This window comes from Ovis aries, chromosome 19, assembly GCF_016772045.2.
Source record: "Ovis aries strain OAR_USU_Benz2616 breed Rambouillet chromosome 19, ARS-UI_Ramb_v3.0, whole genome shotgun sequence".
Lineage (NCBI taxonomy): Eukaryota > Metazoa > Chordata > Mammalia > Artiodactyla > Bovidae > Ovis > Ovis aries.
The window spans coordinates 7,926,462-7,954,124 of NC_056072.1; the positions used below are offsets into that span (position 1 = coordinate 7,926,462).

The 27,663-nt window shown below is 41.2% G+C and overlaps 1 protein-coding gene and 1 long non-coding RNA gene across 41 annotated transcripts in view; one reads left to right on the top strand and one right to left on the bottom strand.

Annotated features, from left to right (window-relative positions):
* The window catches only part of CLASP2 (cytoplasmic linker associated protein 2), a 180,004-nt gene extending 165,186 nt beyond the window's left edge, over positions 1-14,818 (bottom strand). For 38 of the 40 annotated variants that reach the window (XM_060402732.1, XM_060402731.1, XM_060402745.1 and 35 more), the window contains exons 1-2: positions 14,371-14,818; positions 3,702-3,780 (exon numbers count right to left, since the gene is read on the bottom strand). In XM_060402732.1, the coding sequence (XP_060258715.1) occupies positions 3,702-3,780; positions 14,371-14,565 (274 nt within the window). In that variant the 5' untranslated portion in view covers positions 14,566-14,818. The remainder of the gene's footprint in view (positions 1-3,701; positions 3,781-14,370) is intronic. The other 2 variants (XM_060402763.1, XM_042235821.1) reach the window with 1 other exon arrangement.
* A 47-nt stretch (positions 14,819-14,865) lies between these two features.
* Positions 14,866-27,080, top strand: LOC132658203 (uncharacterized). The gene is made up of 3 exons (XR_009597493.1): positions 14,866-17,485; positions 24,025-24,147; positions 26,005-27,080. It is a non-coding gene; the product is annotated as an uncharacterized LOC132658203 (long non-coding RNA).
* Positions 27,081-27,663: the final 583 nt, after the last annotated feature.

Sequence of the window (27,663 nt, forward strand, 5' to 3'; positions counted from 1 at the left end):
CTACATAAACTTCAGACTTACAACTATTAACAAAATTTCATAAATTTTTTGCACTAGAATCCCTTTTTAATATATATACTCTTGGAGTCAAATAGAACAAGATTTATCTCTAGCTCTATTGGTTGTTTAATTACATAAGACAGTAAACTTCTGTTAGTTCAAAGATTTTCTCCTCTGTAAAACAAGGAGGGATCCAGGTCTATACCTCACACGGCGAGTGAGAGAATAAGTAAAACCGGTAAAAAGCACCTGTGCCAAGACCATAACAAGCATTCAGAAGTGTCAGCACTCTTCCTTACAGATCTGTATACAATGACCACCAGATTATTTATTATTCAACATATGCAATCAATAATCACTGGGAATCCAAAACAGAGCTTTTCACTCTGTAAACTCTCAAAAAGAACTTGTTAAACAAATAAACACATCTGTCATAGACTGGAATCTGGACAGGGAGACCCGGAAGGAGCTGGTATATCTTATCAGTGGGTATAAGCATGGAAGCATAGCTGCTAGTATGTTTTATCCTCTCGGCATTGTGTAAGATGCAAACCATTTACAAGACGCACAGCTGAGGGCCATGTACCTGACTGCTCTAACACTTTCTACAATATCATTTTGGATTAAAACTTATCTGTTTAAGATTTGTAAATATCTTTAAACATCTTTACTGGGTTTTGTTTTCATAAAGTTCCCTGGCAGTCCAGTAGTTAGGACTCCCTGCTTTCACTGCCAAGGGGCCAGGTTCAATCCCTGGTTGGGGAACTCAGATCCTGCAACCAGCATGGCCAAGGGTGGGAGTGGCAGGTAGGGGACAGACAAAAAATAACCAAGGTCGGTGATCAGTGTTAACTTGAATTGTGTTTGGGGAGGTTTGAACATTTAATTTTTCCATAAAACATCGAGTCACAAAAGAAAATGTAAATATACTAATGAATTACATTAATAGAGTGCATACTCTTTTTGGTACTAAAATTGACATAGATCCCAATTTTCCTAAAACTTCACTATTAATATAAAAAGATTAAAAATATCTGTAACAATAGTTAACCTAAGTGTACCAAAAGAAAAACAGTATCATTCATATCAAGTTACATACACCTAAGATTACCTAATCAAAAAAAGACCTCCAGCACATAATTTAATTCAATTTCCTTTCAAGGAAAGGCTTCTAAGATGGTTTGGCTAAGATTTAAAACAGGGCAAAACAAAAAGTGTTGGTTGCTTAGTCATGTTCGACGTGGAATTCTCCAGGCAAGAATAGTGGACTGAGTAGTCATTCTCTTCTCGAGGGGCTCTTCCCAACCCAGGGATCGAACCCGGGTCCCCTGCATTGCAGTCAGATTATTTAAGTCAACTCTGGGATTCTTAGTTTAGTACTATATCTCTTTAATAGCACAAAGATACACTGCAGCCTATCGTGTAGAGGTAATTTGTCACACAAATTAGAAATAATTATTTGAGGATAATCTTTCATTTATGTAAAGCAGAGAAGCCCAGTAAATGGATAAAAAGTGGGCATTCAATAAATGGTAGCAAAACTGTGATGAAATATTCCTATTATATCATACTGACTCGCAAGTAACAACAAGCTCAAGTTTCACTAAGAACAATAACGAACACTTAGCGTTTAAAGTGAAAACGACACTAACAGTAAACGCACAGGGGTAAACAAAGAGGAAGAGATTAACAGATAAAAAGCTACACACATAAGACAACGTAGATATGTGGGAAATACATACAAAAAACACTAGCCAACAAAAACAACTTAATGTAATTAATTAATCTTTAAGGGTATAGAATCATGAAGTAAAGAAAAATTCAGTACTGGGTGAGATTAATCTGAAAAACTCCCAGATACTGAAATCAGAAGTAAATCATTAAAAGAGAAAGGAAGGACCCTGGAGAAGAGAAGATTTGAAAAAGAAATAACAGCATAGCAGAGGCATAAACAAGTTAAGCCAGAACTAACAACAGTGAGCAAGTTTTTGATTAACAAAAGTGGAGAGTATTCGCTGACAATCACAGATAAATAAGGCTGCTGAGGTGGAGAAGAGTCACACGGGCTGAGAAGACTGAAACTCCAAGGAGAGCAAAATCAGAAGTAAGTTCTGAAAACAGGATAGTCCTGGCAGGCAGCAAACGAGGGTTCTGGTCCTAATACTTCCACAGTGCCTAAATTCAAGCAGTCAGTACATACATCAAACTCCACCTGATTATGTGTGAGAAATAAGTGAGATATGCAATACCTAGAATTACTCTGAAGTCTGAAATATTGTCTGCAACAACTGATAGGGCAGGGGTCACAAATTCAGATGCCTACAGTCAAGGAGGTACCAGAAACACCAAAAATGAACCAGATCCAAGAACTCCAGCATTCCAACCTGTGTGTTATAACCAAAATTCCAGTTATGAGGAGACAAGAGGAGATGGGAGGAACTTAAGGACTAGAAAGCTCGTGACCAAGACAAAGAGGAAGCTACCACACAGCCTCTGCCGACATTCACATGTGGGAATGGAAAGAAGATCAGGGTTGCCGCACTGGCCAATTTTTCAAGACAAGCTGCAAATATGAATTTTTATGTAAAATTTCCTAAATGTTAATTCAAAATACTGTAAGATAATACATAAGCAAGTAACATGTTAACATCTATCACAGGATTTTAGCCAGGAAACTGACAGTTTCAAAAATCTTTTCAGAGGCTATTCATACAAAGATTGAATTGGAACCAGGTATTGATTAAAAAGGAAATAATACAGATAGGGACAGTTACTAAGATACTTCCATTGAAAGGAGAGGCAGTAAAAATAAAGGCCTAAGTTGGCAAAATTGAGTGGTATGCTGAACATGAAGCTGGCAAAAGATAATTTGAAAATAAGGGTGATGATACACTGTGAGGCATTAACTGAATCCATAAAAGAAGTCACAAACGTGAGGCTACCCTTAAATACATTTCTACATAACAGGACCAAATCCACTCACTCAAGCACTCCAAAAGGCACACAAAGGTCACTTGGGTTGAAAAGGTAAGTCAAAGCCCAGTCTGCCATCTAACTACTATACACAAGTGTGACACCAGCACAGCATTCCGGACTGCAAACACACCAGAAGCGCCGTTCAGAGTATGGCCAGCAGCCCAGCACCAGTCTACAAACCTCTTGTGGGCAAGACAGTGAGTTTTTCTAAAACAAGGTTTGGAAACAATGTGACCAAAGTAAATTTTACATTTGTTGACTCTCACAATAAAAATTGAGCCTTGTATTTTTTTAACATTTCGTTTCACTATAATTTATTTGTACTGTATTTTATAAAATACTGGTCTGCAATAGGCTAGCAATGAAAAAACGGGTCCTTCACCACAGATAAGGCTGAAAAGTGGTGCTGCAAACTATTTTGTAAGTTACTAATATGTTACAAAAAAGTAAAAGATACAGTAAAAAAATTTGAATATGAAGTAAAAATCTATTAGATGTATATTCGGTAATTTTTTTGCTTTTGTTTTTGTCTTAAAGGAAACATATTTATTTAAATAGGCTTAGAATCTTTTATATCTCAGCAAATTAAAAATGCTTAGTAGTGGATCTCTGAATTGTATACAATTACATTTGTGCATTTACAGAGAACTAATTCTGTTAAACAAAAACTATGAAAAAGTCAGTAGGTCAAACACTAAAATAATTTATAAATAAAATTAACTTACCCATTGCTACATAGGACTTAAATCGTGTTGATAATCTGTCCACAAAGGCACTTAAAATTTCCAATCCCATTAATGACACCTACAGATAGAAAGAAATTTTAATGAATACAAATTACAGATGCATATTATAATAACAGTATGTAACTGTGACATAAAGTTCTTCACCTATTACCAAGTTAAAACAAAAGACACTGAAATATTCAGGGTGAACAGTCATGAGCTTCAGTTCAGTTCAGTTCAGTTCAGTCACTCAGTTGTGTCCGACTCTTTGCGACCCCATGAATCGCAGCACGCCAGGCCTCCCTGTCCATCACCATCTCCCGCAGTTCACTCAGACTCACGTCCATCGAGTCCGTGATGCCATCCAGCCATCTCATCCTTGGTCGTCCCCTTCTCCTCCTGCCCCCAATCCCTCCCAGCATCAGAGTCTTTTCCAATGAGTCAACTCTTCGCATCAGGTGGCCAAAGTACTGGAGTTTCAGCTTTAGCATCATTCCTTCCAAAGAAATCCCAGGGCTGATCTCCTTCAGAATAGACTGGTTGGATCTCCTTGCAGTCCAAGGGACTCTCAAGTCTTCTCCAACAGCACAGTTCAAACGCATCAATTCTTTGGCGCTCAGCCTTCTTCACAGACCAACTCTTGCATCCATACATGACCACAGGAAAAACCATAGCCGTGACTAGATGGACCTTAGTTGGCAAAGTAATGTCTCTGCTTTTGAATATGCTATCTAGGTTGGTCATAACTTTTCTTCCAAGGAGTAAGTGTCTTTTAATTTCATGGCTGCAGTCACCATCTGCAGTGATTTTGGAGCCCCAAAAAATAAAGTCTGACACTGTTTCCACTGTTTCCCATCTATTTCCCATGGAGTGATGGGACCGCATGCCATGATCTTCGTTTTCTGAATGTTGAGTTTTAAGCCAACTTTTTCACTCTCCTCTTTCACTTTCATCAAGAGGCTTTTAGTTCCTCTTCACTTTCTGCTATAAGGGTGGTGTCATCTGCATATCTGAGGTTATTGATATTTCTCCCGACAATCTTGATTCCAGCTTGTGTTTCTTCCAGTCCAGGGTACGCTATTCTTAAATGGCCAATAACAATAATAATATGCAAATGCAGGAAGATAGTGATATAGCCTATTTGGCAAAATATTAATAACTGATGAATTAGGTAAAGGGTACACAGGAGTTCACAGACTATACCTGCAACTTTCCTGTAATGTTGAAATGTTTCTTAAATGAAACATTTAAGCAAAAACAGCACATTTAATTACAGAGGAATTCCAGCTTCTGTCTAGGATAAAGAAATTGGAAAAAAGTATCACTCCCACTGTAAACAAGAAAAAGCCAAATAATCTACAAAACTGTAACTATTCTTGAATCCATTTAGAAAGCTATGGTTGTAGAATCATCATCTAGCTTGAAATCTTAAGGAAAGACAGATGCCAAGGAGAGATGAGAAGTAAGCAGTAGGTCACATGTGGAAGAGGACAGAAGTAAGATGAAGCCACAGTGCAAGTGGGTGAAAAGAATTTGGGTATATTCAACCCCTTGCTAATACCTGAGTCTGGGTTGCGTGGAAATACAGAAACCTGTTACTGCAGACACAAGAGGAGTTCACGCCTGCTTGCAGGCTTTCTCCACAAACCGCCACTAGACACAGTGAAGACAGAGAGCAGGGTGGGAGACCAGAGAAAGCCCTTGGCAGCTACAGGTCTTGGTAGAAAGGAGTAGCTACCTCTGCAAGCAAATCACAAACCTTCTGCAGCTCCTTGTCCTATAAGAAACAAAAATCTGAAGCTACAGATGGAAAGAGAAACACTGTTATCCTCCTGACAGAGGTAAACACTAACAACTACTGAGTAAAGAGCAAAGGTCGGGGCAGGGGGAGCCTTCTACTTCACCGGTAGGAGGAGAAAACCATGCTGGGCTCTCATGATTAAAGCTTCCCATTGAGGAGGGACAGGGTTTCTGAAAGAGCTTTACCTTAAGGGTCAGGGACAGAGAGGGTTCCTAAGACTGAAGCTGGGCCAGGAAAACAGAATAGCCCCACTACTCATAAACGAGGCAGCAAGATAGGAAGAAGCAACTGCAGTTTACCACTGGGGAAAGGAGAAAACCCCTCTCTGCAGTACAAGAAAAAAGAGAAAGCCTAAAGTGTATGGCTAGATGATTTACAAGCTGGAATCAAGATTGCAAGAAGTATCAACAGCCTCAGATATGCAGATGATACCACTCTAATGGCAAAAAATGAAGAACTAAAAGAGCCTCTTGACGAGGGTGATAGGCAAGAGTGAAAAATCTGTCTTCAAACTCAACATTCAAAACACTAGGATCATGGCATCTAGTCTCATCATTTCATGGCAAATAGAAGAGGAAAAAGTGGAAGCAGTGACAGATTTTATTTTCTTGGGCTCCAAAAATCACTGCGGATAGTGACTGTAGCCATAAAATTAAAAGATGCTTGCTCCTTGGAAGAAAAGCTATGACAAACCTAGACAGCACATTAAAAACCAGAGACACCACTTTGCCAACAAAGGTCCGTATAATCAAAGCTATGGTTTTCCAGTGGTCATGTATGGATTTGAGAGTTGGACCATAAAGAAGGCTGAGCACTGAGGAATTGATGCTTTCAAATTGTGGTCCTGGAGGAGACTCTGGAGAGTCCCTTGGACTGCAATGAGATCCAACCAGGCAATCCTAAAGGAAATCAACCCTGAGTATCCACTGGAACAACAGATGCTGAAGCTGAAGTACTTTGGCCACCTGATGAAAGAGCCAACTCAAAAAACCCCGATGCTGGGAAAGACTGAAGGCAGCAGAGGATGAGATGGTTAGATAGCATCACTGACTGAATGTACATGAATGTAAATGAACTTCGGGAGATAGTGGAGGACAGAGGAGCCTGGCATGCTGCCGTCTATGGGGTCACAAAGAGTCAAACACGGCTTAGCGAATGAACAACAACAAAGTTGGGGGGTGGGTGCAGAAACAGTGAGGACTCAGCAATTCCACTCCTAGCTATATACCCAAAGGAATTAAAGCAGGCATAGATGCTTGCATGCCAATGTCATTATACACCACTCATTACAGCCCAAAGGCAGAAAAGCCCAAATGACCATCAGATTGGTAAATAAACCAAATGCCGTAGATGCATGCAATCAAATACAGTTTGGCCATAAACAGTAATGACTGATGGGCTTCATGGTGACTCAGACCGTAAAGAATCTGCCTGCAATGCGGGAGGCGAGGGTTGGGAAGATCCCCTGGAGGGCATGGCAACCCGCTCCAGTATTCCTGCCTGGAGAATCCCTAGGGACAGGGGAGCCTGGCGAGCTACAGTCCATGGAGCTGCAAAGAGTCGGACCTGACTGAGCGACTAAGCACACAGCACGGTAATGACTGACACAAGCTGCAACATGGACGAGCCTTGAAAACACTCTGATGAGTGCAGAAGCCAGACACAAATGGTTACATGTTGTGTGATTCAACTTCTCAGAAATGTCCAGAACAAACAAATCCAAACAGAGAAAGTAGATCAGTAGTGCTTAGGGCTAGTGGATGTAGGGGGTAGGAAGGTAACAGCTAAATGGTACAGGGTGTTTTTTTGACGTAATGAAAATGCTCCAAAATCGACTGTGCTGATGGTCATGCATACCTGCAAATACATTAAAAAACAATGAGGCGTGCACCTGAAATGAGCGAACCGTATAACATGTGAATTACATCAATAAAGCTATTAAAAACTTAACTGGAAGCACAGACACACTCATACACAAAATTTAATAGATGATGAAAGCAGTATCTGAAATCAGCAGGAAAAACACACACTCTTAGTAAAATCTCACTTAGGAATCGATCCTGAAGATACACCAGCAAAATTATGAGAAGACACAAAAAGATTAATGCAAGAGACTGGAAACTACCCAAACATTCATCAGTATGAGACAGATTCAAAAAAGTATGGTCCATCCACACTACTGACTACTATGACACTTTAAAAATAAAATTGAAGGCTACCCTACTTTTGCTTTGCAATGAACTCCAAGATACATTAAGTGAAAAAAAGCAAGTTGGAGAGACACATATTTAATATATATTTAAAAACAGGACTACTGGTCCGGGGTGGAAGGGAGGCTCAACAGCAAGGGAATATATGTATACTTATAGCTGATTAGCTTATACTTATAGTAGAAAGTAATACAATGTTGTAAAGCAATTTTCCTGCAATTAAAAAAAATTTAATTGAAAGAAATTTTTAAAGGAGGGCTACAAATATTAAGGGATATAGTTATGAATGTTTAAAAAATAACAACAATGGAAAGATAATCAGAAAAAAAATTTTATGGCTGGGAATAGTGTATATAAATCACAGACAAAGAAACCAGACTACTTTGAATATACCTTCTTTGCAGCAATAACTAATTTCATTGAAAATGAAATAAAATAAGTAAACATAATGCTGGTGTTAGTCACTCAGTCGTGTCCAACTCTTTGAGACCCCATGAACTCTATAGCCCACCCAGGTTCCTCTGTCCATGGAATTCTCCAGCCAAGAATACTGGACTGGGTTGCCACTGCTTTCTCTAGAGATCTTCCCAACCCAGGGATCAACCCTAGGTCTTCCACACTGAAGGCAGATTCTTAACCATCTGAGCCACCAGGAAAGCCCAAGCAAACTGAAATGTATACTCAATTAACAGCATAACCACACAGAAGACTATTCCAAGTGACTTTAAAATATAGCAATCTGACTGTCCCTCTCTAGTGGGATACACCTTAAAGACAAAAACAAAACTCTGCAAAAGAGAAACAGTCAATGTTATTTAGAATTTCTGTTGATAAAAGGAGATATAGATAGAAGATATATAAAAATAGCAAAAACTGCAGTCTTGAATCTGAATATAAGTATGAACTCAAAAAATACTATTCTTTAAAAAAATCTAGAAACAAAGATCAAATGAGTAACAATAAGTTCCATTGGCACCTATGTTGTAGTTTCCACATTCCATTTCCCACAAAAAGGAACCAAGTAGCTGATTGCAGGGCAGGAGCAGCAATATGATCTCATGATACTGGAGAGCAAAGACTACCAAAGGTTCTTAGGGTCATCTGATAGCACAGTTTGGATATTAGTAAGAATAATGACTGGGAACTTCCCTGAAGATTCAGTGGTTTAGACTCCAGCCTTCCACTGTAGGGGGCAGGGTTCAATCCCTGGTTAAGGAACTTGAAATGTATTAGACATATTTAAATGCAAGACTTCGTACGATAACAAAAACTATCTGGCCAACACTGGAGCATGCTAGTTATTTTTACCTCATTATTTTGACAATTAGTAAATAAAGAAATTATATAAACTATACGAAAGGAATGAAACAAGGTTCAGAATTTAGAGTTCCAGAATATCACAATCACTGACAGTAATGCCACTTGCAAAGTCTGAACCACCAGCAACCACATACCGGTAGTGGTGTGAATTGGCAGTGGTAACATTTACAGCAGTATGTACTGGGGCAGCCATCTGACTAGCGTTATGCCTTCCTGGGTAATCAGGCTGGCACATTTATACACGGAAACATTTTATCTCATTGTAACTATATGTAATTTTCCTTTATAGTACAGTGAGAACATATTGGGGATTTTTAAAAGTGATGAGTATTGAGTATTCTCTATAAACTTTATTTCAGGATTGTAAGGGGGAGCATTAAAAGAGGGTGCTGGCAGCTTCCCTGGCAGTCTAGTGGTTAAGACACCATACTTTCATTGCAGGAGGCATGTGTCTGATCCTTGGTCAGGGAACTAAGATCCCACTTGCAACATGGCACAGCTAAAAAATAAAAAAATTTTTTTTTAAAAGAGGGGGCACTAAATTGGGTTCATAATCACTACCCTTACAGAACTCTCATGCACACATACAAGGTAACAATGCAAAAGAACAATGTGAATAGTAAAAAGGCAAAAACCTGAATGTTCTTCCTATGTGGCAGGTAAGCGAAAAAGACAAGATCCATATGTACAGGCAGACTTCAAACAAAAAAAATAGTATACTGTCAGAAATTGATGGTTTATAAGATATACAATCAAGGTTTTGCTAACACTGGAAGGTGGCATCATCCTTCAAATGGTAAAAGAGCTGTGATTTTGTATTACAAGAAAAGACTTGAAATCCTAGCATGTTACTAGCCCAGCACTACACAGTTATAATATAAATGCTATTTACTGAGTTTTCCATTTTGAGAGTCAACTTATTATTACATTTACAGATAGACAAAATTAAAAAGTTAGAGATGACAAATGATAGGAAATTGAAGAGGTTTATCAAAATACAGAAAAGGAAAGGAAAATTCTAAAGTCCCTTCATTCAAATACTCTATCAATTTACCAGTCTAGGACCTAAGCCAAAATACTTACATCTTTTCTACACAATGAGCAAACAGTACTGGCTTTCTAAGGCCACCTTAAAGATTAAATGAGATAATGGAAATAAAGCACCTGAGACAATGCCTGGTACTCACTAAGGGCTCTTTAAATGGTGGTTATCATATTTAACTGCATTTTATAAGGAACATTTTTATTGCTATAACACCATTTTTAAATTAGGTTTTTCCAGTGGTCATGTATGGATGTGAGTGTTGGACTGTGAAGAAAGCTGAGTGCCGAAGAATTGATGCTTTTGGACTGTGGTGTTGGAGAAGACTCTTGAGAGTCCCTTGGACTGCAAGGAGATCCAACCAGTCCATTCTGAAGGAGATCAGCCCTGGGTGTTCTTTGGAAGGAATGATGCTAAAGCTCAAACTCCAATACTTTGGCCACCTCAAGAGTTGACTCATTGGAAGACTCTGATGCTGGGAGGGATTGGGGGCAGGAGGAGAAGGGGACGACAGAGGATGAGATGGCTGGATGGCATCATCGACTCGATGGACATGAGTTTGGGTGAACTCTGGGAGTTGGTGATGGACAGGGAGGCCTGGCGTGCTGCAATTCATGGGGTCACAGAGAGTCGGACGCGACTGAACTGAACTGAACTGAAAATCACAGGACTTACCAAAATCAAATGCCAGAGGATATATATCTTATATAATGTACATACCTATCCACACATTTTTAAACCTTCAATTAATGATTTCTCCACTCAGCTGAAGATCCCAACTGCCCGTTTAACATCTCAACTTGGATGTCAAACAACCTTCTCAAACCTGACTTTTTACTTCCTTCACCTGACTTGTTTTCTCAGTCTTCCCCATTTCAGTAAACACTACCCTCTATTAGTGCTTAAGCAATGCAGTGACCCCCAATTCCTCTCTCTCAACCCTCATACTCAATGCTGTTGGCTCTACCACTAAATCACCCTCCAACCTCTCACTTCTCAAGTACTGCCACTGTTACCAAACCAGTCTGAGCCACCAACTCTCCGATTCTTTTGCTGCTTTAACTGTCCACTCCTCACAAAGATGGCAACCCACTCCAGTACTCTTGCCTAGAAAATTCCATGGACTGAGGAGCCTGGTAGGCCCCATGGGTTCACAAAGAGTCGGACACGACTGAGCGACTTCCCTCACTTCACTCACCTCACAAAGCAGCCAACCCTCTACGTAAAAACCCTCCAATGATTCAGAATAAAATCCTATACAGCTCTTTCTACCTGCCCCTTTGAGCACCTCAGCTCACTTGGAAACTCTAGCCACACTGGCCTACCTCCTGTTCCTCAGCAGAGCTAAGTCCTCTGCATCTGTGGCTTCCTCTGCCCAAAGGCATTCTTCACTCCTGGACTTCTTTCCTAAATGTACTCAAATTTCATCTCACTTCCTTTACTTCCCAAACAGTCTCATCTTCGCCTCATTCTTTTACATCAGTTGATTCACAAGCACTTATTACATGGAACTCATCTGTATACCCATCTGCCTTCCTCTTTCTTATAGGATCTCCACGACGGCAGCAGTCTCATGCCCCTGCTTTAAATCACTCTGTCAGGGAGGTCTTCAGCGACAATTTAAAATCCACACATCTGCATCCTACCCAATGCTTCTATTCCCTTCACTGCTTTTCTCCAAAGCATTTATCATCATCTAACACAGAAGAGACTCCAGTTATTTACCTTGTTTATTCCTCTGCCCCCACGAGAATCCAAGTACACAAAGGCAAGGACTTCTGTTGTTTTTTCACTCTTGTATCCCAGGGCCAAGAAGAATATGTATACATTGTAGATCTTCATGTAATAATGTTAGTTGCTCCGTCGTGTCCGACTCTTTGTGATCCCATGAACTATATATATAGCCCACCATGCTCCTCTGTCCATGGGTCTTCAGGCAAGAATAATGAAATGGGTTGCCATCCCTTTCTGTATCTCAAGTGCCCAGAAGAGTGTCTGCACATTGTAAGTCCTTAATTAATGCCCAAATGAAGCTGAGTGAATAAGCCTTTCTAGTCTTGTTCATAGGTGGGTTCTCAATATCTGGAATACTTAGTATTAAGTATACGCACTCAAATTCACTGAAGCAATGACTGTTAATTAAAGACACACAGCAAAAAAAAAAAAAAGACACACTCAAATTGTGAAGTACTAACAATTCCAAAGAAAAACTTTATTTTGTTCAGCATAGTTTGAATTTAAGTACACTTCTATTTGTGTGTATATTCAAAAAACTGATACACTTTTTTCAAAAGATTTCAATAGTCACTGTACCTTCAGTAAAAAATGATGACTTAACTTGGTAATTCAGTATATAAATTTCAAATAAACTAACTAGAATGCTTTCTCCCGAACAATGTCACAAAAGGTCTTATATTATAGCATTCACTAGAAAGGAGAGAAATAATGATTCAGGCAGGAGAGATCCAAGTTGATGAATTCATGTCTTGAGAAGACAAGAGGGCATGGACACACATGCCTTCAATACCCACGTGGAGGAACGGGCAGAAGTGAGAAAGCCCACTTCTGTAACAGAAAAGGCAGAGTGACAGGGGCACGAAAGGAAGTCTGCAGGTGAGGCTATGGGAGTTCTCTCCCGATTTCTAAAACTCTCTCAGGCTACCATGTCTACTGAGGAGCATGGAGAAAATGTACAGTAAAGAGATAAGAACCTGAGTCAGGTCCCTGATGGATCTAACTCTGAAGGACCAGTTAAAGGAAAAACAAAGCAATGAGTAGAAGTTCTGGGCAGAGACATCAAAGAAGAAGCAGGATACCGTGGAATCACAGAAGCCAAGAATATGTTTCAAGAGATGGGACCGCTCAACTGTCACTCACTGATGGCACCTCTGAGGAGTGCCAATTCAACCACAGGCAGCATAGGGGCAACACAAGGGCTTTCAGGTGGCAATGGAAGTAAGCGTTACCAAAGAGCCAACTTTGTACAACAGTCAACTACAAAGTCAACTATCTTAAGTGCCTATGCCCTTCCTACAGTGCAAGTAAATTTAGGTCTCGTCTTCCAAAGAAATAAGACTAATCCTCTAAACAGTAATGGTGTATCCTTAAACATTAACTTTTCCCAAAGTTTTCAAAAATAATACAGAAGCAGTATATAATGGAACAGTGAGGTGGTTAATTCCCAAACTGTTTATTATCGTTGTAAAAAGTCAAACCCTTCCAAAACTCTTAAGTTTCATCATTAAATCTGCATAATAATTTTAGAGTTTCCCTTTCTTCTCTATGATGATAATGCTTTCAAACTACAGCCTATTCGCTGTTTTAAGTATCTGTTACTGAGAAGAATCACTTCAATCACACGATGCTTGGACCAGCATTTTAAAGCAACACTGCCACCAGAAGACTAGAAAGCAAAGTTACTGCTAAAAACCACAGTACAGGCTGATTACAGAAAATTTACCTGGTCTCCCAACGTGGCTGCATTACAACCTGCCTACTACCGGCTCTTCTGAAACACTCATTCCTTCTTGTACCTCATTTTTTAATTTTTTTGCCAGTATCAGCTAACCTGCCACGGCACGGTTTCAAATCCGAGTCAGTCCTTAACTACGGCAAAACAAAATGACACAGAGCGTTCAATTGCTTTCCGTCGACTGTCAACAAAAAGCAAATAAATAATGCCATGAAGTCAGGCTCTTTTCACTAGATTTAACGGTAAACTTAATCAGGCACCTTATTACGCTCTAAAAGATGCTTTAGACATGAAAAGCACGACCTTTCAGAAACAGAAAAAACTATACAAGAAAAAAGAAACCAAGCGATTAAGTAGGATAAAAATGCTAATTCAAAAGGATTAACTTGACATCTCTTTTGAACTTCAAATCTGAATCTTCCTGTCCTACGTCTCGCCCTGGGTAGTGTTACACAGGTACGTACGAATGTATAATAAACGGTCTGCTACACGTTTACGCATGTAAATGATCACTAGTTTTTAAAAATAGGTGTTGAAACATAATGCCTTAGTGCCAAGGAACTCTACACGGTATCACAGAATCGCTGAATTTGCCACTGCTCACAATCGTGGAAAAAGTTGGTCTTGGTAGGAAGGTGGGCTCCCGCTAGCTTTCGGAGAGGCAGGCTCGCCGGTGGGGGGCAAGTCTGGGGACCCAGGGTCCGCCGGGCGGTCCAGAGGTGCCCGGGGCCGCCCGGGGGCCCACCCGGCCGCCCGAGCACGTCCGGGATTAAAGGGCCGGCGGGAGAGGGCGTGCCCCGCCAGGCCGCGCAGCCGCCGCTTACCCGGTAGTTGCTAGAGCCCACCCAGCCGGTGAGAGCGTCGACCGTCTTGCTCAGACGGGCCAGGTCCTCCTCCAGATCCGGGATGGCGCCGGGCGCGCCGAGGTAGAGCAGCAGCTCCTGTCCGACCTGCAGGCGGCCGCCGACGTCCTTCTGCTGCACCTGGGCGCTGAAGTACTCCATGCTGCGGGGCTCCATGGCCGCGGCCGCCCGCCCGCCCGCCCGCTCGTGAGGGGCCAACTTTCGCCGAGCGCCGCCCAGCCGCCAGAGCGGGGCCCCGCGCGAACGGGCGGGACGCGCTCGGTCCGGCCGAGGCGCGGCTCGCGGGGCGCGGCGGGCGGCGGGAGCAGCGCCAGGCACCCAGCGGCCCCCCAAACTAGTCAAACTCGGCGCCCCCCGCGCCCCAACCCGCTTCAGAGGCCGCGGCCGCCGGCGACGTCAGCGCGCGCGTGACGTCAGCGCGACGCCGGCGAGCGAGCGCCCGCCCGCCTGCCCGCTGGTCCGCACACAAGGTTCGCGGAGGCGGCGGCCGCAGCGGGAGCCGGTGGGGGTCGTGGAGCCTCTGGGGAAGTTGCGGTCGGTCTGGGTTGGCATCCCCAGGAAGCCGACGATTCTCTGCCAACCGCCACCGCAGCACTCAGCCGTCGCCTTGTAAAATCTTAGGCCCTTTCAAGTTTTCCTCCACTTTAAATCAATACTTGGGAAAGTTTCTTTGACTTGGAATTCCCCTTCCCTAACTCCACTGCCAGATTTGTGGGGTTTTTTAGGCTTTGGGCGTTTGGGTTTGTTGGTGGTGGTGTTACTGCTTTTTTGTTGGTTTGTTTGTTTTTTGTTTTTCGTTTTTTTTTTGTAGAATACACTTTCTTATATTAAAAAAAAATATTAATAATGACCCTTGCTTCCAGCCACTGCCACTTGTTGGGTTGCCGTGTGAGTATGCTTTACAAAAAAAAAAAAGGTTTAATTTACACAGACTAAAATGCACAGATTTTAAGTGGCCCATGCATTTTGTCAAAGGTACTCACCAGCGTGAATAACCACCATCCTAGGAACGATAGAGCATATTTCCGTCATTTGGAAGTTAAGTTAGAACTTCCAAATGACGGAAGTTAGAAGTTAGGAACTTCCAAACCAATAATCATTGCCTTGCCAGGAAATACTAATCAGATTTCTATCACCGTAGCATAGCTTTCCGTATTAAACTTAATTTCACCTGACTTCATAACAGTCTATGCTTTTACTGAGTTGGGCTTTTTTCTTTAGTATGTTTTGAGGTTGATCCAGTGCTGTTGGTCTGTCAGTAGTCCCTTTTTATTGCTGAGTAGGAGTCCTTATATGGAAGCACTATAGTTTGCCACCCCGTCACCTGTTTATAGACATTTGCACTGTTTCACTTTTCAGATTTCCGGCTGTAACCAGCTATAACCGCTAGTGTACAAGTCATTGTGCAGAGACAAGGTTTCATTTCTCTTCGGTAAATACCAAGTACTGGAATTACTAGGTCTGTGTCATGAGTGTATGTTTAACTTTAGAAGAAACTGCTGAACTGTTTTCCAAAATGTCTGTACCATATTAAACTCCCATCAGCAGTGCTCAGAAGTACCAGTTGCTCCCCATCCTCCACAATATTTAGTATGGTTGGGTGATTAATTTTATCCATGATGTTGTTGTTCAGTCGCTCAGTTGTATCCAACTATTTTTGACCACATAGACTACAGCATGCCAGGTTTCCCTGTCCTTCACTATCTCCCAGAGTTTGCTCAAACTCATGTCCATTGAATTGGTGATGCAATTCAAGCATTTCATCCTCCATTGCCCCCCCTTTCTCCTCCTGCCCTGAATCTTTCCCAGGATCAGGGTCTTTTCAAATCAGTCAGCCGTTTGAATCAGGTGGCCAACCTATGGAAGTCATGTTAGTGGGTGTAAACTGGTCTAGAATACACTCTAAATGGACATGTTAGTTCAGTTCAGTTCACTTCAGTCGCTCAGTCGTGTCCAACTTTTTGCAACCCCATGAATCGCAACACGCCAGGCCTCCCTGTCCATCACCAACCCCAGGAGTTCACTCAGACTCACATCCATCGAGTCAGTGATGCCATCCAGCCATCTCATCCTCTGTCGTCCCCTTCTTCTCCTGCCCCCAGTCCCTCCCAGCATCAGAGTCTTTTCCAGTGAGTCAACTCTTCGCATGAGATGTCCAAAGTACTGGAGTTTCAGCTTTAGCATCATTCCCTCCAAAGAAATCCCAGCGCTGATTTCCTTTAGGATTGACTGGTTGGATCAGTCCAAGGGACTCTCGAGAGTCTTCCCCAACACCACAGTTCAAAAGTATCAATTCTTTGGCACTCAGCTTTCTTCACAGTCCAACTCTCACATCCATACATGACTACTGGAAAAACCATAGCCTTGACTAGATGGACCTTTGTTGGCAAAGTAATGTTATTTAGCTTCATGCTAATTATTTCCAGCCACAATTTAATAATTTTAAATATCTGTCTCTTCTATTATACAGAAACTCCAAGATCATTCGTGTTTTCCCTAGGATGGTGCTGGACAAATAATGGGTGATCAATCAATTTAAGCAGAATAAGTGAATGAATTTAATGAAATGCTTGAAATGTTCACATTAACAAAATAAGAACAAAATAATAATACACTCTCCAAATCCAAAGAAACCTTTTCTGTGTTTACTCTGGGGTTTTGTTCCCTACGTTACTCTTGTTTCTCTTTGTATCGTGGTGTAAAGTCTCTTCCATCATTAATTAGCTGTAATTTCTGTGCAGTTGGGCCTAAATCAACTACTATAATAACTGTTCCTTGCTGTCTAGAGGTTCCTTTCCTAAGGGTTGTTGTTGTGTTGTTCAGTCGCTAAGTTGTGTCCGGCTCATTGTGACCACATGAACTGCACCATGCCAGGCTTCCCTGTCCTTCACTGTCTCCCAGAGTTTGCTCGAATTCGTGTACATTCGGTAATGCTATGTAACCATCTCATCCTCTGCCACCCCCTTCTCCTCCTGCTCTCAACCCTTCCCAGTATCAGGGGTCTTTTCAAGTGAGTCGGCTCTTCACATCAGGTGGCCAAAGGATTATACCTTCAGCTGCAGCGTCAGGCCTTCCAGTGAGTATTCAGGGTTGATGTCTTTCAAGATTGCCTTGTTTGATCTCCTTGCAGTTCTAAGGACTTTCAGGAGTCTTCTCTAGTACCACAGTTCAAAAGCATCACTTCTTTGGCACTCAGCCTTTTCTATGGTTCATTTCTTACATCCATACATGACTACTGGAAAAACCATAGCTTTGACTATACCGACCTTTGTTAGCAAAGTGATATCTCTGCTTTTTAATATACTGTCTAGGTGTGTCATAGCTTTCCTTCCAAGGAGCAAGCATCTTTTAATTTCATGGATGCAATCGCTATCTGCAGGAAATTTTGGAGCCCAAGAAAATATAATCTGTCACTGCTTCCACTTTTTCCCCTTCTATTTGCCAAGAAGTGATGGGACCAGATGTCATGACCTTAGTTTTTGGAATGTTGAGTTTTAAGCCAGTTTTTTAAGCCAGCAGTCTTGATTCCAGCTTGTGACTCAGCCAGCCCAGCATTTCGCATGATGTATACTGCATATTAGTTAAATAAACAGGGTGACAATATGTATAGCCTTATCATACTACTTTCCCAATTTTGAACCAGTCAGTTCCATGTAAGGTTAGAACTGTTTCTTCTTGACCCACATACAGGTTTCTCAAGAGACAGGTAAAGTGAGATTCCCATATCTTTAAGAATTTTCCACATTTTTTGTGACTACACAGTCAAAGGCTTTAACATAGTCAATAAAACAGAAATCAGTGGTTTTCTGGAATTCCCTCACTTTCTTTCAGTTCGTTTCAGTTCAGTTGCTGAGTCATGTCCGACTTTTTGGATTGCAGCATACCAGGCTTCCCTGTCTATCAACAACTCCCGGAGCTTACTCAAACTCATGTCCATTGAGTTAGTGATGCCATCCAACCATCTCATCCTCTATTGTCCCCTTCTTCTCCTGCCTTCAGTCTTTCCCAGCATCAGGGTCTTTTCCAATGAGTCACTTCTTTGCATCTGGTGACCAAAGTATTGGAGCTGCAGTTTCAGCATCAGTCCTTCCAGTGAATATTCAGGACTGATTTCCTTTAGGACTGACTGATTTGATCTCCTTGCCATCCAAGGGACTCTCAAGAGTCTTCTCCAGCACCACAGTTCAAAGCAATAATTCTTCAGTGCTCAGCTTTCTTTGTGGTCAAACTCTCATATCCATACATGACCACTGGAAAAACCATAGCTTTGACTAGATGGACCTTTGTCAGTAAAGTAATGTCTATGCTTTTAATATGCTGTCTAGGTTTGTCATAGCTTTTCTTCCAAAGAGCAAGTGTCTTTTAATTTCATGGCTGCAGTCACCATCTGCAGTGATTTTGGAGCCCAAGAAAATAAAATCTCTCACTGTTTTCGTTGTTTCGCCATCTATTTGCCATGAAGTGGTGGAACCAATGTCATGATCTTCTTTTTTGGATTGTTGAGTTTAAGCCAACTTTTGCCCTCTCTTCTTTCACTTTCATCGAGTGAAAGTGCAGGAGATGCAGGAGACCCTGGTTCAATCCCTGAGTAAAGAAGATCCCCTGGAGAAGGCAAAGGCAAAGCTGTTCCAGTGTTCTTGCCTGGGAAATCCCATAGACAGAGGAGCCTGGTGGGCTACAGTCCATGGGGTCGCAAAAGATTTGGACACGACTAAGTGACTAAAGCAATAACAGCAAGTATTTGAGTAACTCTGGAACTACCTATGTAATGTCTAGTTAACACTGGCTATGATTACCTGTGTATATTGTCTGTATGTTTCATTAATTCATCAACAGATATCTTCTGAGAGCTTGTTATATGCTACACACTGTACCATAGGCCACAGATGCAAAGTTCATTTAGATATGATCTCTGCCCACAACATCCCTATATAGAGACAAGAAAATCAAGATTTCTAGGATGCAAGGATCGGGTAAGCAGAGGGTTTCTGCAAGCCTGGGTGACAGTCTCTCTTTGTCTAGCTGGCACAGAGAACAGGGGTGTGAGAGTTGTAAATTGAGAAGGTTTCCTTGAAGAGGTTTATATATAGAGGTTTGAGACTATATAGGATTTGGCAGAGGTTTGAGAATATATAGGATTTAACTAATTAAAGAAGCAGTTCTTTCATAAGATCCAGCAGCCCCATTCCTGGGCATATATACTAAACAACACCATAATTCAAGAAGTTCAAAAAAGAGGGGATATATGTATATGTATAACCGATTCATTTTTCTGTATAGTAGAAACTAACAACATTGTAAAGCAACTATACTCTGATAAAAATTAGTTTAAAATAAAGCGTAGTTAGAACAGATACGTAAATCTGCTGTGTTCACGGGAGCATTATTTACAATAGCCAAGGCATGGAAAGAACCTAAATGTCCGTCAACAAATGAACAGATAAGGAAGATGTGGTACACACATACACTGGAATATTTCTCAGCTATAAAAAGGATGAAATAGTGCCATTTGCAGCCATATGGATGGACACAAACATGATCAAGCGAAGTAAGTCAGAAAGAGAAAGACAAATACCAGAAGATCACTTATACGTGGAATCTGAAATACGACCCAGCTGGACATATCTACAAAACAGAAGCGGACTTACAGAGGACAGACTTGTGTTTGCTCTGGGACAGTAATGGAGGCCAAAGAAGGACTGAGAGTTTGGGATTAGCAAATGCAAACTGTTACATATAGGACAGATAAACAACAAAGTCCTATTGTATAGCACAGGGCACTATATTTAACATCCTGTGGTAAACCGCAGTGAGAAAATAATAGGAAAAAGAATATGCGTGCGTGCTAAGTAAAGAGCAACACTGCATAGGAACCTGGAATGTCAGGTCTGTCAATCGACGCAAATTGGAAGCGGTCAAACAGGAGATGGCAAGAGTGAACATTTTAGGGTCAACATTTTAGGGATCAGCGAACTAGAATGGACTGGAATGGGTGAATTTAACTCAGATGACCATTGTATCTACTACTGTGGGCAGGAATCCCTTAGAAGAAATGGAGTAGCCATTATAGTCAACAAAAGAGTCCAAAATGCAGTCCTTGAATGTAATCTCAAAAATGACAGAATGATCTCTGTTTGTTTTCAAGGCAAACCACTCAGTATCACAGTAATCCAAGTCTATGCCCCAACCAGTAATGCTGAAGAAGCTGAAGTAAAATGGTTCTATCAATCTAGAACTAACACCCAAAACAGATGTCCTTTTCATTATACCGGACTGGAATGCGAAAGAAGGAAGTCAAGAAACACCTTGAGTAACAGGCAAATTTGGCCTTGGAGTACAGAATGAAGCAGGGCAAAGGCTAATAGAGTTTTGCCAAGAGAACACACCGGTCATAGCAAACACCCTCTTCCAACAACACAAGAGAAGACTCTACAATGTACATCATCAGATAGTCAACACCTAAATCAGATTGATTATATTCTTTGCAGTCAAAGATGGAGAAGCTCTATACAGTCAGCAAAAACAAGACCAGGAGCTGACTGTGACTCAGATCATGAACTCCTTAATGCCAAATTCAGACTTAAATTGAAGAAAGTAGGGAAAACCACTAGACCATTCAGGTATGACCTAAATCAAACCAATAAAATAGATTCAAGGGACTAGATCTGATAGATTGCCTGATGAATTATGGATGGAGGTTTGTGACATTGTACAGGAGACAGGGATCAAGACCATCCCCAAGAAAAAGATGAGCAAAAAAGCAAAATGGCTGTCTGAGGAGGCCTTACAAATAGCCGTGAAAAGAAGAGAAAAGCAAAGGAGAAAAGGAAAGATATACCCATCTGAATGCAGAGTTCCAAAGAATAGCAAGGAGGGGGAAGAAAGCCTTCCTCAGTGATCAACGCAAAGAAATAGAGGAAAACAATAGAATGGGAAGACTAGAGATCTCTTCAAGAAAATTAGAGATACCAAGGGAAAATTTCATGCAAAGATGGGCACAATAAGGACAGAAGTGGTATGGACCTAACAGAAGCAGAAAATATTAAGAAGAGGTGTCAAGAATACACAGAAGAACTATACAAAAAGATCTTCATGACCCAGATAATCACGATGGTGTGATCACTCACCTAGAGCCAGACATCCTGGAATATGAAGTCAAGTGGGCCTTAGGAAGCATCACTATGAAAAACGCTAGTGGAGGTGATGGAATTCCACTTGAGCTATTTCAAATCCTAAAAGATAATGCTATGAAAGTGCTGCACTCAATATGCCAGCAAATTTGGAAAACTCAGCAGTGGCCACAGGACTGGAAAAGGTCAGTTTTCATTGCAATCTCAAAGGCAATGCCAAAGAATGTTCAAACTACCACACAATTGCAGTCATCTCACACGCTAGTAAAGTAATGCTCAAAATTCTCCAAGCCAGGCTTCAGCAATACGTGAACCGTGAACTTCCAGATATTCAAGCTGGTTTTAGAAAAGCCAGAGAAACCAGAGATCAAATTACCAACATCCGTTGGATCATGGAAAAAGCAAGAGACTTCTAGAAAAACATCTATTTCTGCTTTATTGATTATACCAAAGCCTTTGACTGTGTGAATCACAATAAACTGTGGAAAATTCTTTAAGAGATGGGAATACCAGATCACCTGACCTGCCTCTTGAGAAACCTGTATGCAGGTCAGGAAGCAACAGTTAGAACTGGACATGAAACAACAGACTGGTTCCAAATCAGAAAAGGAGTACATCAAGGTTGTATATTGTCATGCTGCTTATTTAACTTCTGTACAGAGTACATCATGAGAAACACTGGGCTGGTGGAAGCACAAGCTGGAATCAAGATTGCAGGAAGAAATATCAATAACCTCAGATATGCAGATAACACCACTCTTATGGCAGAAAGTGAAGAGGAACTAAAAAGCCTCTTGAGGAAAGTAAAAGAGTAAAGAGTGAAAAAGTAGCCTTAAAGCTCAACATTCAGAAAACCAAGATCATGGCATCCGGTCCCATCACTTCATGGCAAATAGATGGGGAAACAGTGGAAACAGTGGCAGACTTTATTTTGTGGGGGCTCCAAAATCACTGCAGATGGTGATTGTAGCCTTGAAAGTTAAAGAGGCTTACTCCTTGGAAGCAAAGTTATGACCAACCTAGACAGCATATTAAAAACCAGAGACATTTTGCCAACAAGGTCTGTCTAGTCAATGCTATGGTTTTTCCAGTAGTCATGTATGGATGTGAGAGTTGAACTATAAAGAAAGCTGAGTGCCAAATAATTGATGCTGCTGAACTGTGGTGTTGGAGAAGACTCTTGAGAGTCCACTGGACAGCAAGGAGATCCAACCAGTCCATCCTAAAGAAAATCAGTCCTGAATATTCATTGGAAGGACTGATGCTGAAGCTGAAACTCCAGTACTTTGGCCACCTGATGGGAAGAACTGGCTCATTTGAAAAGACCCTGATTCTGGGGAAGATTGAAGGTGGGAGGAGAAGGGGACGACAGAGGATGAGATGGGTGGATGGCATCACCGACTCAACGGACATGAGTTTGAGTAAACTCCAGGAGTTGGTGATGGACACAGAGGCCTGTTGTGCTGCAGTCCATGGGGTTGCAAAGAGTCAGACATGACTGAGCAACTAAACTGAACTGAACTAGTTTTTTTCTGTTGTATGTTACTCTTTTTGACCCTATGGACTGTAGCCCTCCAGGCTCCTCTGTCCAAGGGATTTTCCAAGCAAGAATACTGGACTGGGTTGCCATGCCCTCCTGCAGGAGATCTTCCAGACCCAGGGATTGAACCTGCATCTCTTAGGTCTCCTGCACTGTCAGCAGGATATATATATATATAGTTAAGACACTTTGTTATACAGCAGAAATTAAACAACATTGGAAATCAAGTATACTCCCATAAAACTTTTTTTTAAAGAAGTGGGGTTTTTTGAGGAATAACCTGTGTATCTATAAGATGTAGACTTGACTATTTAAATTTAACATTTGTCATTATCATTACATACCTCCTACAAAATCCACTTATTTCTCTGTATCACTGTTGTCTGTCCTCTGTTAAACATCCTTAGAACAGAAAGTTCTCAAACCTCCTAGTTCAGCACTTTATCTCAGTCATTTTTCACACACCCATAGACCAAAAGAAACACCTAACAATTACCATCTACTGAATACTAAGAACCAAACAACTTAATGAGTATTCACGTCCTAACATCTTGGCAGACATATGAAAAATAATACACATAAACTGAAGGGAGTGCATTTTCATTTCGTCCTTAAATAACACACTAATAAAGTGCCTATACCTGTGGATACACTGCACAACTTCTAAAACCTTGGAACCAGACTGGACATGGCCATCTTCATCCTGTGGTACACTGATTTTTGTGTAGCACTTGCTTTTTATCACCGCAACCACAGCAAACAAATCCTAGTAAAAATAAGACATCAGTGAAAGGAATGTACCACAATCTAATGTTGAAACTTTGAACTCCTTGGAGCTGGTAGTTCACTCTATGACTGACATATGCCAAATATCACTGTTTCCTTTTAAAGTTAAACTATTTTGGAATGCTCTTTCTTGTATTTTTATTTATTTATTTTTTTCAGCCACTCTGCACCAGCAGATAGAAACCTAGTTTCCTGACCTGGGATCCAAGCCATGTCCCCTGCATTGGAAGCATGGGAGTCTTAACCACTGGACTACCAGGAAAGTCCCCTGGAATGCTCTTGGTGAGTTTCTGGCAGCACACTGCTGTACTTGAGGACACAGTTTAGGAATCTTGGCAGACATATCTGATGATGCTTGAGTTATCAGAGAGACAAAGAGAATAAAAAACAAAAATAGCAGCTCATACAGGAAGAAGGCGTAGGTCTAGTGAGAAATGGATTTCATTAAGGCCATTGCTCAGCTTGACACTTGTTAGGTCTTTAAAAAAAAAAAAATTTATTTTTGGCTGTGCTGGTTCTTCCTTGCTGCACAGGCTTTTCTCTAGTTGCAGTTAGCAGGTGCCAGAATCCAAAATAAAGCAAATTTTACTTTCCTTAAGCCCAAAAATGCTTCCCCAGTTGTGGTGTGGGGCTTCCCATTACAGCGGCTTCTCTTGTGGAGGAGCACGGGCTGTAGGGCACATGCGCTTCAGTAGTTGTGGCCTCTGGGCTCTAGAGCACAGAAGTTGTGGAGCGTGGGCTTAGTTGCCCAGTGGCATGTGGGATCTTCCCTGATCAAGGATCAAATCCTGTGTCTCTGTGTTGCCAGGTGGATTCTTTGCCACTGAGCTACCAGGGAAGCCTGACACAGCTTAGGTCTTTTAATCCTCAAGATGAGAAAGCTAAGGCTCAAATGTTAAGTCTCCAGCCTCACTCATGAGTTCAGATTCATGATTTAAACACAGGATATCTGGCTTCTCCCCAGCAGATAATTTTAAAGGAAAGAAAACAAACAAGCAAAAAAAGTTTGTAATTTACTACCAAAATAATAACACTCCTTATAGATAACAGTCTTTCTTTGAATATCTAGGCAATAATTCCACTGAGAATCTGCTTTCCTCTGAATTGCTGTTAAAAAGAAAAGGACAAGGAGACGAAGGAAATGGGTAGAAAATTAAGGGAACAAACAGCATAAGAAACAACTACATTTTTTTCATAATCAGTCACTAAATGTATCTGGGAGTACAAGTTTATTTTTAACTGGCAACAAGACTGAAATAGATCATATAAATACAGGAGACTGACTTCCTGACCTATTTGTTCATTATTTGTGATAATAGTGGAAACTTTGAGTCAACTTTGTTCTGACACTGGACTTTATTTTCCACATGGAGACTGACAGACAAATCACCACACTGCTAGTTTAAAACTATACTTCCAACAAATATCCATCACGAGGGGGATTGTGTTAGTGATACTAGAGTGTGGGGGTTGGGGGGCTTACCAAAGACAGATCACAATCTCTCCTCAAAGGTTAAAAGGTGTTCAGAGTGTTAAAATGAGTGTTCAGAGCAGCTTTATTCATAAGTCCAAACTGGAAACACCCCAAACATCCACCAACTGGAAAATTGATGACTATGGTACATAGCCATACAATGGAATTCTACAAAGCAATTAAAAAAAAAACAAAACTGATGCACTTGCCAATGAGCATGAATCTCAAAAACACCATGCTGAGCACAAGAAATCATACACAAAAGAATATATACTCTGTGATTCTATAATCGAAAGTGGGATCCGGCTGCCCACCGCTCAAACGCCATTAAAGAGGCAAGGTTGTTGAAAAGGAAAGTTTGCTTTATTTTGGATGCTGGTAACTTGGGGCTGGGGGAGTAGGGGGCGTTGCAGATGCCTGTCCAAAGGCCAACTCCCCTCAACTGACAGCCAGTTGGCAAGAGCTTTTATAGGCTGAGGGAGAGGGCTGCATGCAAAAAAGTAGTCAGCAGTGACAGACATCTTGAAGTTGGTCATCAGTGGTCTGGTCAGTGTCATCTTGATTGTTTTAGGCAGAGTTAGTCTTCAGTTCCAGGACAGGTTTGTTTCCATTTCTCTGAAGCCAGTTCTCAGATCTGTGCAGCTGACGTCATGGCTACTCCCCAGGTGACGCAGCGGTAAAGAATCTGCCTGCCGATGCAGGAGATGCGGGAGACTCAGGTTTGATCCCTGGGTTCGGAAGATCCCCTGGAGAAGGAAATGGCAACCCACTTCAGTATTCTGGCCCGGGAAATCCCATGGAGAGAGGGGCCTGGCAGACCACAGTCCAGGGGGTTGCAAAGAATGGGACACAACTGAGCAAAACTGAGCCTGCGCACACGCATGTCATGGTTACCGTCTGGGCATCATGCAGTTAACTTCTCCACCTGACTGAGGTGTCAGTGTCTATAAGGAAACTCACAGGATATTCAGAATATTATCTACAGTCCTTAAGGAGGAGCTAAAGGTCCTTGACAAGGCTTAATGACGAAACCATTATTATTTGGTCTCCTTTGACTGTTTTCCTTTGTTTCTGCATGTTCTCACTTCTCTTATTAAATTTGTTCCTTGGCTAAAGTTTTTCTACAGACAAAACGCATGGGGGACAAGGATCTGCTCTGTTTCAATTCTGATTACAGGAAGTTCTAATACAAGGAAAACTTACTGGTGGTGATACAAGTTAGAAGAGTGGTTAGCACAAAGAATGGCCATCGGTGGGTATTAACTAGGAAAGGGCCTGAGAGAACTTTCTTCAGTAATGGACATGTTCTATATCTGGACCTGAATAGTGATTATTGAAGTGTATGCATAGGTGTCAATTCAACAAGTTATGCATGTAAGATGAGTAAATGGTATAATTACTACAGTTATGTTAAAACTAATAGAAAATAGTTTAAAAGTTAAGAATCAATTAAAGGAAAATAAGAGATAAAAGATTTATGGTCTATTGCAGTGCTATCCAGTAGAAATATAAAATATATGCAATTAAATTTTTTCTAGTAGCCACATTTTGAAAAGTAAAAAGGAAATGAGGTTATACTTAGTAACATAGATTATATTTCATAATATTTTAATGATATTTTTTAAATAACAATAAAATTATAGGCAATATTTTCACATTTATATTTAATACTTTATCAATATTCAGATGTTATTTAGACCTGTGATCAAAATGAAAATTATTAATAAAATATTTCATATATTAGAAGTACATGCAAGTCTATTGAAATTAACACCAGTTTAGAATTAGAAAACTCAAGTTATTACATGTATGACTGAATGCTTCACTGTATGCCTGAAATAACATCAGTTCAGTTGCTCAGTCGTGTCCAATTCTTTGCAACCCCATGAATAACAGCACACCAGGCCTCCCTGTCCATCACCATCTCCCGCAGTTCACTCAGACTCACGTCCATCGAGTCCGTGATGCCATCCAGCCATTTCATCCTCGGTCATCCCCTTCTGCTCCTGCCCGCAATCCCTCCCAGCATCAGAGTCTTTTCCAATGAGTCAACTCTTCGCATAAGGTGGCCAAAGTACTGGAGTTTCAGCTTTAGCATCAGTCCTTCCAAAGAAATCCCAGGGCTGATCTCCTTCAGAATGGACTGGTTGGATCTCCTTGCAGTCCAAGAGACTCTCAAGAGTCTTCTCCAACACCGCAGTTCAAAGGCATCAGTTCTTCGGCACTCAGCCTTCTTCACAGTCCAACTCTCGCATCCATACATGACCACTGGAAAAACCATAGCCTTGACTAGATGGAACTTAGTCGGCAAAGTAGTGTCTCTG